Source organism: Eremomyces bilateralis, assembly GCF_010015585.1.
Source record: "Eremomyces bilateralis CBS 781.70 unplaced genomic scaffold P152scaffold_17, whole genome shotgun sequence".
Taxonomy (NCBI): domain Eukaryota; kingdom Fungi; phylum Ascomycota; class Dothideomycetes; order Eremomycetales; family Eremomycetaceae; genus Eremomyces; species Eremomyces bilateralis.
This window is the reverse complement of record NW_022985083.1, coordinates 537,449-555,815: the sequence shown is the minus strand read 5'-3', so window position 1 is coordinate 555,815 and position 18,367 is coordinate 537,449. Positions and strand designations below refer to the sequence as shown.

Below are 18,367 nucleotides of genomic sequence, written 5' to 3'. Positions count from 1 at the left end.
AAGCCATCAAGTTCTTTGAGGAGAGGTTGCCAATTACGGCGGCTTGAGGGGTGATGGCCAACAACCTCACGGATTTCCTCCTCTTCTAAGAGTTCCCGGAATAATCCAACCCTTGTAGCCCTCCCCAAGGCACCATGGTGGTTATCCGATAGTAACCAGGCGCGGAGAAATTTTTTAAATGTGAACTGTTGCTCTCGCCATAGGTATAATGTTTCGCGTAATTTGTCAAATGGCTGAAGCCTTTTTCTTCCTGCAACACGCCGAATCTGCCGATATCTAGTAGGGGATTTGGATCGTCTTGGGGAAGGACGTTTTGGTCGGGGAGTCGAATCTGAAGATGTGGACGAGATAGAGGGCGATGATGATAAATACATCTCATCTGGCGGTATAGAAGATATCTCGTTTGAGAGGAAGGGCGCGGTTGACATGGCAAAAGGTAATATGACGCGCTCCTAGACAGTAGAGTGGTTGGATTGGTCCTCAAACTTGATGAAATGTAGAAGTCAACGCGTAGAATAATTTCTGATAATAGATTAGCGATAGCCCTTTAGTATCAAGTACGCTTAGCGATGGGAGTTCTCTCACCTATATCATGATATGATCCTCTACGCATACATACAAACTCTGCAGGAGTCTCTCAGACGGCAGTTGTGCCAACTGCCTTTATGGCATATGATTGGTCAATATTTAGTGGCGCATGCTAAAGAAGAGGCTGGGCTTTATTAGGTATAGCGGAACCCCATATTGGCTAGGGGGCACCATTGCCGGCTGAGTCCCAACTGAGATAACATCAACACACCATGCAGAACATATCAATAGGGCGATAAGGCGATAAGGCACGAAATTAGCGTGATTAGTAATTAGAGCAGTTAGTTATTACTTAATTTTATAATTACGAAAAACACAACTATCCGCGCCCCTGGTTCGTCAGCTGAAGCTTACTCATCCTCAGTTTTGAGGACGCTCCCATAATTATTAGAGTATTAGAGTGATTAGACATTATATCGGCGCACAGACCATCAGCCGTTCCCCAGTCCCCACCATCGAGACCTCACTCAGGCTGTAGTGGACACTGGGGCAGTTCCAGTCTCTAATACCAGACAGACTCTACTTGAACTTCTCTACTAAAAATACCACAGACACTCTCTATCATGCTTATTGATTTCATGGAATGTCTGTCTAAGTGCTAAAGAAGGCTGAGGCACCATGGCGATAAGCCAGAAAGACGATGGTATGCTTCTCGGTCTGGATGCCGTTGCTTCAACCGCCGGATTCTCAAGTGTTCTGAACTGCGAGCCACTAACTGAGCATAGGCAAGCGAAAGGCGGATGATGTAGACATTTTAGATGCCCCAAGTCCATCGAAGAGACTGCGATCATCGCCCAGCGAAGACCTTCCCGATGGACAGCCGATCGATCCCCCGCCACCCAAGCCGGTCCCATTCCCCGAAAAGGTACGAGATGCTTAGCTTGACTAGAGCATGAAGGTCGGGGTACTGACAATGTCCATAGCCGGCTGTCATCGAAGAACGGAATGGCGATATCGAATTTCGCGTTGTCAACAACGACAACACCCGCGAAAGCAGTATCATCATGACCGGCCTCAAATGCATCTTCCAGAAACAGCTTCCCAAGATGCCGAAAGACTACATCGCGCGGCTTGTATACGACCGAACGCATGTATCCATGGCGATTGTAAAGAAGCCACTGGAAGTCGTAGGGGGCATCACATACCGGCCCTTCAAAGGGCGGCAGTTCGCCGAAATCGTCTTCTGCGCCATCTCCACCGACCAACAAGTGAAAGGCTACGGCGCGCACCTGATGTCTCATCTCAAAGACTACGTCAAGGCGACCTCGGACGTCATGCACTTCCTCACCTACGCCGACAACTACGCCATCGGCTACTTCAAGAAACAAGGCTTCACCAAAGAAATTACCCTCGAGAAGCCTCGCTGGATGGGCTACATCAAAGACTATGAAGGCGGCACCATCATGCAATGCTCTATGGTCCCGAAGATCCGGTACCTCGAATCCGGGCGCATGCTTCTCAAGCAGAAGGAATGCGTCAGCGCGAAGATCCGCGCCCTCTCCAAGTCCCACCACATCCACCTGCCGCCGAAAGAATGGAAAAACGGCGTCAAGTCGATCGACCCGCAGTCAATCCCGGCCATCAAGGAGTCCGGCTGGTCGGAAGACATGGACGCGCTGGCCCGCGCGCCGCGGCACGGGCCGAACTATAACATGCTGCTGCACCTGCTGAACGACATGGTGAACAACACGCATAGCTGGCCGTTCCAACAGCCCGTCAACAAGGACGACGTGGCGGACTACTACGAGGTGATCAAGGAGCCGATGGACCTGGCGACCATGGAGGAGAAGCACGAGAAGGATATGTATCCGAACCCGGACGACTTCATCAAGGACTCGAAGTTGATCTTCGACAATTGTCGGAAGTATAATAACGAGAGCACACCGTATGCGAAGGCGGCGACGCGGCTGGAGAAGTTCATGTGGCAGAAGATCAAGGAAGTGCCGGAGTGGTCGGTAAGTTCTCGGATTTCGGCCCGCTAGGAGACATGCTCTGCTAACCATGATGCAGCATCTTGAACCGGAGCAATTCAAATGACCGAGGGGTGTCGAATTTGGGTCGTGTTCATGCCAATGGTTGCCGTTCAGACTCGGGCGTGAAATTCGCGTCATCTTGGCATGTATGGATAAAGTGCGACATGGCTTGGAGTTTGGTTGATAATGATACCCACGCACGGATGTAGGTTAGGTCGAGCACTTCATGAAGAAAAAATGGTAGCACTTCATGCAATAGTCTGCAATTCAAGCGTTGCGCTTGAATGGACTCTGTTTTCTCTTGGAACTGATATATCCATTGGTATCGTGTTGGCCGCATTGACCCATCGTTTTGCATGTAAAATCAACCGTGCCTTGCGCATCACATTCTAGTTGGCCCCGGAAACGTTCCCGAGCGCCCTTACCTCCATGCAAACGTTCCCTGTGAGTTAACAATGAAAAAAGACTCTCCCATCCTCATCAGACCCTGGGACGGAGCTCGGCATGAACCGCAGCCGCGGAATATTTCATCCATCGTACTGTCGTGCTTGTGCTGGAATCTTGGACCTTGAAACCGATACCTTCATCCTTCGTTTCTACCACTCGAACTCGCCGGTGCCTTTGTGGAAGAGATACCTATCATCCATTAGCAATAGGTTCGTCAGCTGCACGCTTGAGCAAACCCACTCTTTATCATTCGTGGTCAGAATCCCATCTTTGAGAGTGCACTTCCACTTGTTCTTGACGCGTTGAACCTTGTCATACGTGCAAAGGATAACCTCTTTGATCTCTTCTTCCTGCTCCTCCTGGCGTTGAGGATCGTCGTCAGGGTCGTCCAAGTCCGAATTGATCGCATCCTCGTCTTCCTCCTCCCTAAGAACATCATCGCCACCGTCGAACTGCGACGGGCCAGCCTCGCGCGAAGGTCCTGCCCTTGGCGTTCTGGTCTTCGATCGGGCTTTGAGCTTGGCATGGCGGCTACTGGTATACGGGAGGAGAAGTCCATTGTCCATCTGTTCACGTAGCGCCTCGATTTGATCCCGGATCGATGCATCCGCTTCCAACCGGCGATTGTCTAAAGGCTCAGGCAAATCTCCAGGGCCGTCCGTCTGCGCAGAGCCAACGGAGGGATGCTGCTGCTGTGGAGCGGGTTGCGATTGGGCTGGGCGTGGCTGTTGCTGATGTGGGTGCTGTTGTGGCGGTTGGCCCTGCTGTGGCAGTTGACCTTGCTGTGGCTGACCCTGCTGTGGCAGTTGACCCTGCATGCCATTCTGACGGCCCTGAGCCTGACTCATCGCAGCGATGGAAGCATTGGCATGCTGACCATATTCTCTCTGCAGCTGGGCTTGAGCCCGTTGTTGGGCAGTTAAGGCCGCATTGTAGCCATTCGCCTGAGGCCCGGAGGGTGCAGGAGGTTGTGAATCATAGGCTCCTTCTCGCTTAAAGTCGGGGTCCTGCTTGAAAAGTGGTTCTTGTTTCACGGTAGAGCCTTGCTTGAGACGTGAAGGCGTGTCATAGACCACTGAGGTCTGACCAGGATGTTTCCCCTCCTCGGTCTTTAGGTCATGAGCTCTAGCATTAGAAGGGAGGGTAGGAGGGTTTTGAGCTGAGGGAGGAGGATCCCAAGGGAACTGAGCAACCTTGAGGTCGGATAATCTTTGTTGCCATTCCTAAATGTATGAAACACAGATTAGCCATGAACTGATTGCCAGAGCAGGGCACCGATTCGATGTAACATGCAGCCAATCAGTGGGCAATAATATTCTGTGGAAGCCTGGAAGAGCGGATTCGTGCAGAATGTGCAGGGGAAAACAGCTTGGTGTCACAACGGTGCGTCGAGTGAACCGTGCGCGAATGACTGGGAAGGCTCCGGCAATGATAAAAAGACGCCCCAAATAGCGAGCTGCTGCCTCGTCCGTTTCCTCTGAACAATTCCCTGCCCGCACACCCGCCCCTCGTCCGACTCACACGGCTGGCACCGCTCGCTCTCAGTCTTGCCGTTGCTCAACTTACGACTCATCCACCCCGATATCGACCCCAAATAATTCGATTTTGGACTTGGAAATACCCAGAAATTGAGAATGTCGCCACAGGCAGATGAAATGACGGTTTTTGCACATGAAGGGGATGGAAATAGACTGCAGCTTGGCTGGACAGAGAGTACACTTGAGATGTGACTTACCTCTCGCAGCTCTTTGAGAACATCAGCAGGCAGTCCGGCCTCTTCAAAGGCACTCTGGGACTCTGTAATCACCCTGGAGATGATCTCCTGATACGTTTGACCCTACAGGAGAAGAAGTGTGTCAGCGGAGATGCTCAGTTGGCCACTCGATCTTGCAAACGCGGAAGACAGATAGGCCGTCCGATGAGCGGCGTTCAGAACTCACGACTATCTGGTTGGACATGTTTGCGGAGCACTCAGAGGCCTGTTGCTTTCCTTTGCGAGAGTGATGGGTCCAGAGATGGACGTAGTGTGAGAGGTGTTGAGGAGGTGAAGTCGAACGGGGGGGTATACGATGCTCAATGCCAGAGCTACTGCGCTGCTTGATGCCGGACCCTAAATTGCTTGCGCACCGCTATTTGTTCTGCCAAACTATCTTCCAATTCGAGGAGACTCGGTTTCGAAGAGATTGAGGCTGGGGTAAGTCGATGTTGGGTGGGTATGGTGGGCGAGTGTGGGGTGGATGGTGATGTTGTAGAGAGGAAGTTGGCAGGCAGCGGAAGATCCGGGTCCCCTTAAGTCCACGTGTTTGCCTGGTTTGCACCCCACCTCTCCTCAGTGAGGCTCCTCACAACTGTCAACGAACACTGCACATTCTCACTCTTGACAAGAACGAATATATTACCGCAGCCTAACAGAAGTATTAAAATACTTAGATACTTGGAGATCATATTTATGAATATCTTATAGAATTTGAAATGAGTGTACATAGAGTAAGCTCGACTATCAAGACCACACCAACTCCCAATCGTCACTCCATGCGCCTCCTTTTGTCAGCTCCTGTAACCCAGTGACTTTCAAGATATGGCCACGAGAGTCGAACTCCCACAATTTGTCTAACGCCTTTCCGTTCCGCTTCACTTCTCGTGGTGCTTGGGAAACTCCCATGATCGTCACATTCGCAAGAGGATTCCCATCCACAAATTGCCCGTGTGAACGCACCTGAAGCCTGGACCCTCGAGCGTCAAATGTTACCATCAAGCTGCTCTCCGGCTCCAAACTCTCCCCATCGTCGATATACAGCTCTCCATTCGCGAAGCCATCGCTTCCCAACGCCACCAGCAGCGCCCAAGGATTCCTTCGGCACTCATACGTCGTGTATCCTGGCTCCTGCAGCGGCAAGACGTGTCCGCCCCTAACATACACCGGAATGTGTCCCAATGGTGCCGCAATTGAGACATTCGCTCCAGGAGCGACGCTGATGGCGGTCTGGTTGTACCAGTCATACCAGACCTCCCCGTCTCCTGTCCCGGGGAACACGCCCATCACCTCCTTCGCCCCAGCTTCCAACACAGGCGTTATCAAGATCGCGGGGCCTAGCAGGAACTGCCGATCTGCGATTGCTAATGCTGGATACCCTGGGAACTCCCATGATAACGCCCGCATCACTGTCGACCCCGTCGTGTGAGCCTTATGGAACAGGGTGTACAGGTGAGGCAAGAGAGCGTAGCGAATTTTCATGGCAACTCTGGACGCCTCCGCAACTGCAGCCCAGACGTAGGGCTCTTGCGGGGCGGCTGACAGAATGTTGTGGTTGCGGTAGAACGGGAAGAAGGCGGAGAGTTGCATCCAGCGGGAGCAGAGCTCAAGGTCGGCGTTTCCGGAGAAGCCGCAGGTGTCGACGCCGAACATGGGAATGCCGAATAGGGAGAAGGTTAGGGCTTGCGGGATGGAGGCATACATATAGTAGAATTTAGAATACTGCAGTGGTGTTAACAGGGTTCAGGAAGGATTCAAATATGACTTACATTGTCGCCGCCCCAATGACCTGCCCATTTGCCACTTCCAGCAAACGTGGAGCGACCGATGATGAACGGTCGTTTCCCTGGAAGCACCTTCAGAAGCGCCTGATACGTAGCATTGAGGATTTGATGCCCGTATATGCCGTGTACGTCATACTCATGCACACCATCGTTGTGAGTTGCATTTGGGCTAACTCCATGAACTGCGAGATCTCCATTTACATGATTGATCACGTACGGGGGATAATTGATATCTCGTACTCCTGGTATTGGCGTGGTTCGAAGATAAGAAGTCGACGTCGTGTTGCTCGTCGACGAAGTTGTGGCAGCTTGAGAGGATGATGCCGCGGATGCTGAGGCTGCTTCCGTAGCATTCGTGATCTCGAAGCCTTCTGGAAAATCATAGTCGACATTTCTTGGCTCTCCGGGTAATTGAAACGAAGGATGGACAGGATTCAGCGTCATATTTCCTGAGCCACAAGACCCGACACAGAACGACGAGGGTTCGTTCATGTCGATCCACAACCCATCGAATTGCAACTCCTTGTACCAGTCCGCGACTTCCTTAACCCACCAGTCCACTGCATTAGGGGCAAGCCAGTCTGGAAACACTGTATACCCCGGCCATACAGATCCGACGTACTCGGAGCCATCTGGATTCAGCAAGAAGAGTTGGTTCTCATGACCGCGACTGTAGGTATTGTACGCATCATTTTCGTTCTCCGGGTTTGGAATGTAGATCGCCGCATCTACAATGGGGACCCAGTGCTGGTGACCATCATGCAGTTTCTTCAGGAATTCTTGTCCTTCTACCAGAGGAAAGGCGTTCTCGTCATTCGTAAAATCCCGGTACTGATTCATGTAGTCAATATCGAGCCAGACTGTTTCCAGGGGGATATCGAAGCGACGGAAGTTATCCACAACTTCTTGAAGCTGTGTCCAGCTCGTATAGCCCCATCGACACTGGTGGTAACCAAACGAGAAATATTGTTGCATCGCTGGTAGTCCCGTGGTGCTCAGCTGGTATTGCTTTGTGACTTCTGGCTGAGAAGGGCCTGAGTAAAAGTAAAGATTGATAGACCCTCCCAGGGTTCTCCATGTCAGATTTGAGGCGCGGAGGAGCACCTCCTGGCCATGGGCATTTCGAAGGTAGACGCCATGTGAGTACGTGTCATACTTGACTGCGTCGTCCTCAGGTGCTGTTTGCAGGAGTTTCTTGTTGTGCCCATCATCCGAGTAGTACCGTGTATCCAGGTAGAACGGATGTTGGCCGTAGATATTGTAATCCACAGGATCCCCAGAGTCCGCAGAATACATGGTAGCAGTGAAGTTGTTTCCCAGACGCAACTCGTGGATACGCTCTCCAAGCCCATATAAATTGTAATTCTCTGGCAGCGACGTGACGAACTCAATGAATTGGTTCTCGTACACCAAGACCTTACCCCTGGTATCAAAGACGGCGTCACCCGTGGATTTTCGCATGATAGTAAAGGAGAACGACGGGTCATTGCTCCAAGTCAGCTCAAGGTCATTGGATTTGCACGACATCTTTGCGTCCGGATCTGCAGTTGGTCTTGTCACCAAATGATCGGGAAGGATGTAGTGCGAGGCATTTGAATCAACCTGAGCCATACATCAGCATTTCCACTCCCAGGGAGCGCTAACAGTGGATTCGTACAATGTATGCTGGTTGGATGTTCACCGAGATCCTGTCAGCGGACTGACATTCGACTGCAAGACTCAAGACTTCGATATCGGTCCCATAAAGATTACACGGCTCTGCCGCCAATCTCAGCGTCGCCGTAAAGCCCAGTTCCGTATCCTTCACGTCGGAGGCTTTGTAGCCGGGACAGACAGTTTGCGCATCCACAGCCTGAGGGTCAAGGACATTCGGCAACAACAGCATTCCCTCATTGGCAGAAGCTGGAACGGTGAACTGCGTTGACCTGCTGTTGTTAGACTGCGAACACGCATCTGGTATTCAACATAGGGGTTCATACTGTGTGCTCCAAGTAGGTGTTCCCTGTGCATTCGCAACAACCACTGTTAGCAGAACAGCTAAAAGACTCGTTATGGTTGCCATTGACTCCTTCACACCAAAAGTTTCGACTTCATGTCGGGAAACAGGAAATGACTCGACCAAATGCGAAAGACTGGCCTCTTAAAAGTTGAACGCGTGGCATATGCTCCTTACGATAACTGGATCTCCGAATCTCCTTACCATGACGCGCTTCATATGCCGTACTGTAGCACAGACAAGATTCAAAGTAGGGACAACAGCCATGTCGGAAAAAAGGTGGCAAGATCAACCCGGAAAATATCATTGTAGAAGGCATGATAAGGGACTGTGCCTTTATGTCTGCAACTTTACGAAAAACATTTATCCTTCAATAATGGAGATGCTGCCCAGTGGGCCTGACATGCAATGCTAGCTTGGGTTGAATAGAGCGTCACTCACCGACTTCGCCCATTCTCCAACCTGTTTCCCTCCGATTTCAAACCGCACACGCTCTTCAAACATATACGCCCAATGTAGCAGAACAAACACTAAGACAATGGTGGCCACGAGTGTCCTAGTAGGCCACCCTCGGGCCAACCTCCCCAGTCTCCCCATGATGCGAGGCGAGCTTACGATGCATGCGCCTGCTTCTCGTTGGTGCTATGTGTGACAGCTGCAATGGTTTTCATGGGCATTTGGGGGGTTCGTAATCAATCTGCAATACGATCGCTTCATTCCATCAGAAGCTGGTTACATGCGGGGTTGTATGTTGATGACCATTGTGTGGAAGTGAAGTATAGGTGAGAGGAAAGTGGGATGTTGGCAAACATGGACGAGCTCCCTAGCCCCGTGCTGCCATACCATACAACGTGATCCTGAACCACATCCCTTTATATTGCTAGGAAGTGTGTGGCGTTGAACGTGACAATCCGTTTCGCTCATAAATATCCTAGAACACTTCAGACAAAGATAAATACGTGGTCGAGACATTGAAGATATAGATATTTCGTAATATTGATATAAATCTTGAATGGTACGAAGTATCGTAAAGATCGTGAGACGTCCGAGTCGTGAAATAAACGAATGCAAAGTTCGTCGTCCATAAAGCATGGTAATAACAATCCGTTGCAACCTCTTTGGTACAAGAGGAAGCCGGTGAATATGTGCAATACTGTCAAGCAAACATCTCTCATCACCTCCAAGTCAATACACCTAACCAATTCCTCCTGGCAGGCTCTTCCTCGTTTATCGGCGGAAGTGTCCCGTTAACATTGCTCCCGCCAACCGCATCCCTTTTCCTCCTGCCGAACCACCTCCCCAGCCTCCCTTTCTTCTTCCCTTCCTCGTCCGACATTCCCAAGGCGTGTCTCTCGAGCCGGCTCATAGGACGTGGAATGCCCGTGAATCCCTCCCCATCGAAGATCTTCGTGGGAGGGATCGGAGGAAGCGCAGGTCTCCAACCTCCGCCATCCCTCCGCGGTGCTTCCGTCTCCAGCGCCACCTCCTTGAACATCACTTCCATCGGCCGTTTGGATTCCTTCGCCTTCTTTGCTGCATCCAGTACTACCTGGTTCCGCACACCACGTGGCACAGGCGTTCTCCGACTCCGAGAGCTCACCATGCTACTCCTGACACCCATGCCGCCGGCTCCGTCGATGATGAGCGGTACGTCCCACACCTCAACCTCGCGACCTTTCCAGCGGGAAGAGCCGGTGATGGCGGTGAGCGGCTCGAGTGCCTCGTCCCAGTCGCCGGAGGTTAGATGACACGCTTCGAAAGCAAAATCTTCGAGAGACCGTTGGTGGCGTGTGATGAGAGCAGCGAGATGAGATGCTGGGGTGCTAAGGGACTGGAGACTGAGATGGGTGAGGCGAGGGAAGTAGACAGCGGGTAGGGAAGGCGAGGGGCTTAAAGGTGTGGTGTTCGCTGTGGACGGCACTCTGGTAGGGGAGAAAGAACCCCGGGAACCGGAGGAGTTGACGGATGAGGAAGAAGAGGGAGGGGTAGGTGGGAAGTAGGGGTTCGGGCCACGGGAGAACGCAGTGTCGAGGCGCGGTAGAGGAGGCATCTCACGCCTGGTGGAATTTGACCGCTTCGGAGAGGAGTTAGAGATCGAGGAGGACTTGGAGAAGGTCGAAGTTGTAGAGAGAGAAGGGGAGGGGCAGAAATCCACAGGCGGCGTTTGCGGACGCGGCGGTTGACGCGGCGGCGGTGTCGAAGATATTGCGTGCGGTTTTCGCAACCTGGGGGGAGTAGGTGGCGGTAAGGATGACAACGACGGCTTCGGCGATGGTCCATCAACGGACGGCTGTGATTGCAACGCAGGCTCCAGGTCCAACGATAATGGACATGGGCCCTTTCCACCTAACCATTGGAAGTAGAGCTGCTTCACGCGTGGTGAAAAGGCACTAAAAAAGGTGTGAAGAACCCTTAAGTGCTCCAGCCCGTCACCTCTCATATTTGCTGGTGTTGGTTCCACGGAAATGGCGTCCACCGTAAGGCTAAGGTGCTTGATTTGTCTCCAGCACTTCGCCGTTCCTGGAGGAGAACCTAGGCCAAGCATCGGGTGCATGTAAAGAAGGCCCCCGGGATGGATATGGGCAAAGGTCAACCGCGATAGCAGAGGCAGTGACGCGCGTTCAACCGCAATGCGCAATGATATCAGTGCGTAGTCAACAGTGCTGCGCCGATTGCGCTGTCCAACCGTCTGACCAGGGCAATTGACAATTAAATGCGATAATGTCGGCAAAGCCTCAAGAGCGCGAATAAACGAAGGGATGTTGGTAGCGGCATGGAAGAGGGGCGGATACTGTTTGATCAGCATATCCGTCATCTCCCAACTTCCATACTTTGGCAGTTTGACTTTCCCGATGAGAGTTTCCGGCTTGTGTATCTGCGGGGTGTAGACAAAGCTTCTCCCTTCTCCCGTCACGTCGTCAATGAGCGGCGGGAGGAAAGTCTCCTGCAGATGAGGCATATTGAACTTGAAAGTCTTCACATGATGCCCGATCCTTTCAAGGGCCAGGAGTCGCGTCGGCCGCGCGAAAGTACTGGTCTTGAAAGTGATACTGACCTCTTCGAAAAGAATTGGAGCTGCCCGCGCTCCAAAGTCATGGCAAACAAGTCTGAGATTTGGCAACGTCTTCCTGTCGACCTGCGACAAAAAGGAATCCCGACAGTTTTCTTCTGCCCAGAAGCGGTTGAAGAACCGGTCTCTGGAGTCCACCAAGGCGCAGACCGAGCTGTTTGTTCGTGCTACAGATAGCCAGTCAGCAACCAGCCAGACCTCCCTTTTCGAAAGGCACCGCAGTGATTTCGTATAAATGCGCAAATTCAGATGGGACTCAAAAGCCAAAAGCGCTTACATCTTCGACCAGTCGACAATGTAGAACAACTACTAGTATCAATCTCGCCAAACAACAATCGTTTCGCCGATTGCTGACCGGCCGATTCCGCAGACTCCGTGCGACGCAGGGACGGATTTGAGGATTCGCAATTCATTTCATTCGTAAGTCGTAACAACCAAGTCCCTGAGCCTTTACCCAGCAATTGAATTAGAAGAAGCGAAGATTGACGATAGCTAATAACAGTGATTGCTACGATAAACAGCCACGCGCATGGAGGAATCTTGGATATCTAGATCGCAACATCGCAAAACTGGGCATCTCAGGTTCATCAGGCAACTCATTCACCATGCCCGCCATCTTTTCTACCCGTCCGGTGAGGAACGCGGGCGATGGCTGTCGAAAACAACATGTACGATGCAAGTATGACTCAACGGCAACGGCTGGCCAGTGTGGCCGTGAGCCAAAACGCGACCAGGAATCGAAAACAGGATGGTGTTAAACAGCATCGCGACTATGTCGCGGTCGTGCGATTAAGTATCGAGCGTGTTGGACGTGTTCTTTGGTCGGTCAGTGGGAGCAGAGGCGGGGGGATGTGCTGGATGTTTCGAGTGTAGCCGGGGCAGCCAATGGCGGGGAGGTTCGGTGTGGTTGGCTGCAGCACTTGGCAGCCGCTAACGCATGCACTGCGCCGCCGAATCCGTTCTTACAGGGGAGGTCGCGTCTATTGATCAAATCTGTCGCGACAGACGCGTCAGGAACAAGTTAGTCGTGGCGTTGAGATCCCAATTTGGTAGAAAGTGGATGGATAGAGGTCACAATTAGCTATGGTCTGTGTGGAACTTTGTATGGACGTGGCTGATTATTTAAACCTTCGTTTGAAACAATAAATCCCGGCAACCGTCGCTTGGTAACCAGGTTCGCAGCGCGTTTTGCAAATGAAAACAGAGACGAGCGCCGCAACGCGCCTGGATGGAGACTGGAAAAAGTGCGCTCTTGAATGAAGTTTCGATTTTGAAAGGTGAATTTCCTGTCGACTGTCGTAGTGATGGCATTCGTCGCGTCTGCATCGATAATGATACACGAACCGACCCTGTCTCTCATCATGCCCATATCCCCTTTTCCCCATAGAGTGAGGAACGCGTCGAGACTCGATCATCTGACACATATAACTCAAGTGATTAAGAGGCAGGGCCTACGAAACACGTGCGCCATCCAGAGCGAATGTTTCATCGAACCGTAGTCACCCGCCAACCGGATCAACCTAGATGGAGTATCCAAAACTCCATAAACGCATCTCGTCCAAGCAGGTTGCAAGAATGCCCGCCGAAACCGCAAATGCCAGCTAGCCCATTTGTATGATAGATCGCTCAAACGCTCGATCAACATCTCTTCGTCGGAACCCCGGCGCACGACCAAGACAAACAGCACGCATGATCAGTTCTGCGCGCGTGGTTAGCTTTCTTCAATACGAGTATGAAACCTGATACGCGACTCACCATCAACAAACCTAGGAACATCAATCACCACCTTCCGCCTGACTGCACGATCCTTTCCTGTGCCAGCAAAAGCAGAATCGCCGACCCTCGGCAACGGCATCCGAATGGCCGGAGGTGATGGTGTGCCTGCTGACGTGCCCGCTGACACACTGCTCCCACTTTTGGATATCGAGGATTCTTCGTACAGACTGAAGTCGTCGAACCATGCATTAGATATTTTCTCCGACGTGTCGATATCAATGTTGGAGAACGATCCGAGGGAGGGGACACCAGCGGCGAGGTCGCCGAATTCCAGATTAGAATTATCCATCACATCGCCAAGGAGACCTATCTGCGGATCGAAGCCAAGGTCGGTAGAGGGCGGGGTGAATGAAGATGACTTCAATTCTGGAGCTCCTGTTATCGTCGGCTGTGATAGAAGGTCCATCTGTGCTCCTTTTGTTAAAAATGTGGGCGGGGGCGACTCGTTTGGTGAGAAATAGTCCATCCCTTGATCTGCACTCGACCCTAAGTTCATTGATGCGTTACGCAGACAGGATCGGCCAACAGTGAGGTCTTCCTCATCAGTCGGCATGCTGACCAAGAATCCATCACCAGTGCCAGTCAAGCCATCAATATCCACGTATTCCGCTTCTGCAAAGCTAGCGCGAGGTTGAATGAAGATCCCTTTCTCCTCGAGATAACCTTGGACATCGTTGGAATCGAACCATTCGCCATCAAAGCCTTCGAGATCAAGATCGATCCCAGCGTCTCCAGCCCCTTGGCCGCTTTCCAATCTTGCTCTTCCGATCTTTGATCTCATAGGTCCTATGCTCCGCACTTGCCAACTGTTTTTTGGCCCTATGAGAGCGCCTGTCTCGTCCCGTCGGGGATAATGAGTGCCAGCACCACCAAGATGAATGAAAGGCGTTTGCCAAAATTCCAGAGATGCGGTCGGCTCTCGCAGAAGTATAGACCGAAATTTGAGGAAGATTTGTTCGGGTGTATTATAAAGTAAAGAGAGTTTGAAGACATGTTTGAAAAGCGTGGTACGAACATCGGCGTTGGCAAGAAGTTGGTACCCTGACTCTATAGCAGCACGATGTAGGCGGCGAGCGAATGTGGTCTCATTGAAGGAGAATGTAAGAGGCTGTGGTACGGATACTGTCTTATGCCACGCATCAAGGGCCATTCCAAGCGGTGAACCTGGGGGAGATGGCATGAATGCGTGATATTGGGTGAGATTGTAATTGTTACTCGTGGTGATTGATGCATCGTTGCTTTGAACGAAGTTTTGATCGGGGGATCCTGTCAACGGGAAGGCATCATGCGACTCCAGGTTAGATGGACGAGGGGAGGACGAAGCATCATAAAATGTCTTCGTATATCCCATGCCGATGTCCACGGTACGCTGTTTCTGCGGGGTAGGTTCCTTGGGCGGCTCTCGATCGCCTCCAGATATAGCCGCGGAGTCCTGAGAAGACTTTGTTTTGCTTGCATTAGACTCCGGGGTTTCTGCATCGTCTCCATTCTCTTCATCTCCGCTATTTGCGGTTTTCGCTAAGGTGATGAATTGCTCCGTTGCGTTCCTTAAAGCTTGCGCTAGTTCAGGTTTTGCTTGAAGAATCCCTAGATTCACGGCCGTATCGTTGAAGTTAAGGAATGACTTGTTCATTTCCTCAATGATCGACTGAAGATCAGAGACCTGTTTTTTCAACGAACCGATAGTGGTCTCTTTCCTTTGCCGGTATGCTCTCTGAGCCAAGCGAATTTGCGTTCGCCGTTTCTGTCATAATGTCAATAGGAGCTCTGGGACGGCAACAGGGTAACGGGGTAACGGGTATCAATTGGCAAGATTTCAAACGCTTGGAGGGATAGCTGATTACTCGAAGTTCAAACTTCGGATGCTTTGTAATGTCCATTCGAAACGGAATAGGGGAATTATCGTAACTCACATCTGCTGCGGTCTCGTCTTGCGGGTCGACTCGAGGCCTTCCTCGATGTCTTTTGCTTTCATCGGCGCCGGCGGACTTGGTAGAGGAAGTCCGTTGCCTCTTTCTCGTAACCCCTGTTTCGCTTTCGGAGGATGTCATATTGCCGGATCACCACGTCGCCCTTCTCTTATGAACCTCTTCAGGCAGACAAGCTGAATGTAGTTTGAAATAGTTTTATTGTCACAGTTTGATATCGTTACTTCGCATATTCCTTTGTAGTTGGCAGGATACTGGGTAGCAATGGCATTCAATGGAGCCAGAGCACGCAAGGCGACTTTTGTCAGCAGAGGCGGTGGCACGCCCTTCTAGAAGTCGATTCGAAGACTCTGTCAATGATGAGTAAGATATATCCTCAAGGGCCTTTCAACTATGGCAAGTTCCAAAGAAGACGTATTCAGGCGGCCTTGTCGTATGGGAAGGTTGGAAGGGTGGAGACCCTCCTAATTCCTATACATAGTGCTGACTGGGGATGGACTGTATTCTGAAGTCTAGACTCAAGGATGAACAATATTAACTAAATTAGAAGGTTGGAAACGTCAGATAGAAGGATACACGATCAGAAGTTTAAGATCGATAGCCAGGTAGTCCCAGTTGCTTCCACGAGTGCCTAACAATATCAGGACCCCACGAAAGGCGTAATTCACCGGCTCAACCTTCAAGCCTGCGACCAAAGAATACGAGGCTCCGCGGCTCGCGAGTGATGAATGCAGGGTTTCACAGCACCAAGCATAACGTTATCAGCAAAGGTGATCAGTAATCATCAGTCAAGCCGCGGTGTTGGGTGACGAGGCCAATCGGAGATGGTTCCTCCGGCTAGTTGGTAGGAGGGAGTCACGTGGTGGGGCGAATCTCAAGGCACCAAGGCTGATACCTAATCTGGCGCACTAAAAGATCCAAAACCGCAGCTTCGATCTTCCTTGATCGCCAGCCCCATGTTGTTCAACCTTCGACGTCATCAACATTACGGTTCGCGATACACTTCAAACTCTTAATTCCAACCCATAAATTGCTATTTGCTAGTGTTACCAATATAGTATGTAGTGCTATTGGTTGGATATAGCTCCGTAAAAAATGCAGGTTTGGGGAGAACCACTGCTTGGCATGATGCAACAGTATGACATATTGCTCGCGCTTTCCTGGCCCAAATCATATTATAGAAAATGCTGCAGTTACGGTAGTGAGATCCTCTCTTCCTCAAAATCCAACGGATAGGCAAATAAACGAGACTTGAAATGGGATCCCAACGTGCGTTGATATTCCCACTAATTTGTGGCAGCCGACTAATGACAATTGCAAGCAGATACCCCGACTGCTGAAAATGCCACTCTACTTCAGGGTTTTGAGTGGAATGTACCAGCAGATGGCAACCACTGGAAGCGACTTCTCTCCAAGATCGATACTCTCAAATCAGTTGGCATAGACAACATATGGCTTCCTCCAGGATGTAAAGCATCCAGCTCAGAGGGGAACGGCTATGATATCTATGACCTGTATGATCTGGGCGAATTCGAACAGAAAGGGTCGCGACGCACGAAATGGGGCGGCAAAGAGGAACTCATGGAACTAGCCAAGAAGGCCAAAGACGTTGGTGTCGGCCTATATTGGGACGCAGTTCTGAACCACAAGGCCGGAGCGGACCACAAAGAGAAATGCCAAGCGGTTGAAGTCGACTCCGAAGACCATGAGAAGGCAGTGACCGATCCGTATGAGATAGACGCATGGTTGGGATTTGACTTCCCTGGACGAGGAGACGCATACAGTTCTCAGAAGTATCACTGGGATCATTTCACCGGGACTGACTACAACGGCGCAAATGAAAAGACGGCAATCTACCGCATCCTCGGCGACGACAAGCATTGGAGCCACACTGTCCCGAAGAACGAGGATTATATGATGTTTGCGGACGTCGACTTCCACCACAAGGAGTGCTCCGACGATGTCAAGAACTGGGGGGTTTGGATTACGAAAGAGCTTGGCTTGAAAGGATTTCGACTGGATGCTGTTCAGCACTACTCGGAGACATTCACCGATCATTGGGTGTCGTTTGTCAGACAAGAATGCGGCGACGACATCTTCATGGTGGGAGAGTATTGGGTTGGTGAAACGTCGACGCTGAAGGAGTGGCTGGACTCCATGGGTCCAAAATTTCACCTCTTTGACTCGCCGTTGCTCTACAATTTCTCCCAAATATCGACGTCAGAAAATGCCGACCTGAGGCAAGTTCTCGACAACAGTCTTGTTCAGGAAGCGCCCATGAATGCTGTTGTAAGTCACTTCTTAAATACCCACGTATATACCCTTCAGCTGACGCAGAAAACCGCATTCAGACTTGCGTAATGAACCATGATACGCAACCCGGGCAGACAATGGAGACTCCAATCGAAGGATTTTTCAAACCGCTGGCCTACAGCCTCATTCTTCTTCGGCAAGACGGGTACCCTTGCGTATTCTACGGCGACCTCTACGGGATAGGTGGCGAGCACCCTGAACCGCCCTCCTGCGGCGGTAAGCTGCCCGATCTAATCCTTGCTCGCAAACTTTATGGATATGGAGAGCAGAATGACTATTTCGACGAGGAAAACTGCATCGGCTGGGTGCGTCAGGGGACGAGCGACAGGCCAAACGGACTCGCTTGCGTGATGAGCAACGCAGGTCCAGGGGAACGGAAGATGCTCGTGGGCAACGAGCATGCTGGGGAAGTTTGGACCGACTTGCTAGGCTGGCAGCCCGACGAAGTTACGATTGATGAGGAGGGATGGGGGTTGTTTAAATGTCCTGGGATCAGCATCAGCGTTTGGGTCAGCAAGAGTGCTGAAGGAAGGGATAGGTTTCCCGCGAAATTCGACTCTGACATATACAAAGATGGATAGGACGAATTCATTAAGTGAAATCGTCAAGAGGAGAAGCTGGTCAGAACTTGAATGTTACTCTTTAAGGTTTACGATATTGAGGCTCTTGGAGCAAGCAGGGGTGGGACAGGGGTCTTCGATCGCATCCACCAGGAATGTAGTCATGAATATCAGGATCT

The 18,367-nt window shown here is 51.2% G+C and overlaps 7 protein-coding genes across 7 annotated transcripts; 2 read left to right on the top strand and 5 right to left on the bottom strand.

Moving 5' to 3' along the window:
- P152DRAFT_94496 (uncharacterized protein) lies at nt 1-759 on the bottom strand. Its single transcript, XM_033683366.1, has 2 exons — nt 586-759; nt 1-522 (listed from the first exon to the last, which is right to left on the bottom strand). Exons 1-2 carry the CDS (start codon nt 611-613, stop codon nt 86-88), a joined length of 465 nt encoding a protein of 154 aa, XP_033532355.1. The 5' UTR covers nt 614-759; the 3' UTR covers nt 1-85.
- A 167-nt stretch (nt 760-926) lies between these two features.
- P152DRAFT_460409 (Bromodomain-containing protein) lies at nt 927-2,850 on the top strand. Its single transcript, XM_033679903.1, has 4 exons — nt 927-1,231; nt 1,314-1,453; nt 1,512-2,543; nt 2,599-2,850. Exons 1-4 carry the CDS (start codon nt 1,207-1,209, stop codon nt 2,623-2,625), a joined length of 1,224 nt encoding a protein of 407 aa, XP_033532354.1. The 5' UTR covers nt 927-1,206; the 3' UTR covers nt 2,626-2,850.
- A 188-nt stretch (nt 2,851-3,038) lies between these two features.
- On the bottom strand, nt 3,039-5,237 carry P152DRAFT_94368 (uncharacterized protein). Its single transcript, XM_033683365.1, has 4 exons — nt 4,949-5,237; nt 4,744-4,845; nt 3,249-4,231; nt 3,039-3,197 (listed from the first exon to the last, which is right to left on the bottom strand). Exons 1-4 carry the CDS (start codon nt 4,964-4,966, stop codon nt 3,158-3,160), a joined length of 1,143 nt encoding a protein of 380 aa, XP_033532353.1. The 5' UTR covers nt 4,967-5,237; the 3' UTR covers nt 3,039-3,157.
- A 271-nt stretch (nt 5,238-5,508) lies between these two features.
- P152DRAFT_467740 (family 31 glycosyl hydrolase) lies at nt 5,509-8,607 on the bottom strand (the record flags this gene model as incomplete). The annotated part of the gene is made up of 4 exons (XM_033680789.1): nt 5,509-6,483; nt 6,531-8,147; nt 8,203-8,470; nt 8,525-8,607. The coding sequence occupies 4 exons, from the start codon at nt 8,605-8,607 to the stop codon at nt 5,509-5,511; spliced, it is 2,943 nt and encodes a 980-aa protein (XP_033532352.1).
- Nucleotides 8,608-10,177: 1,570 nt separating this feature from the next.
- P152DRAFT_381587 (uncharacterized protein) lies at nt 10,178-11,982 on the bottom strand (the record flags this gene model as incomplete). The annotated part of the gene is made up of 3 exons (XM_033675734.1): nt 10,178-10,463; nt 10,800-11,778; nt 11,889-11,982. Coding segments are annotated over 3 exons (1,359 nt in total), but the record flags the coding sequence as incomplete, so codon positions are not given.
- A 1,230-nt stretch (nt 11,983-13,212) lies between these two features.
- P152DRAFT_451072 (uncharacterized protein) lies at nt 13,213-15,438 on the bottom strand (the record flags this gene model as incomplete). The annotated part of the gene is made up of 3 exons (XM_033678202.1): nt 13,213-13,310; nt 13,367-15,131; nt 15,301-15,438. The coding sequence occupies 3 exons, from the start codon at nt 15,436-15,438 to the stop codon at nt 13,213-13,215; spliced, it is 2,001 nt and encodes a 666-aa protein (XP_033532350.1).
- An 862-nt stretch (nt 15,439-16,300) lies between these two features.
- Nucleotides 16,301-18,363, top strand: P152DRAFT_439774 (putative alpha-amylase). The gene is made up of 3 exons (XM_033677653.1): nt 16,301-16,584; nt 16,640-17,604; nt 17,667-18,363. Exons 1-3 carry the CDS (start codon nt 16,572-16,574, stop codon nt 18,207-18,209), a joined length of 1,521 nt encoding a protein of 506 aa, XP_033532349.1. The 5' UTR covers nt 16,301-16,571; the 3' UTR covers nt 18,210-18,363.
- Nucleotides 18,364-18,367: the final 4 nt, after the last annotated feature.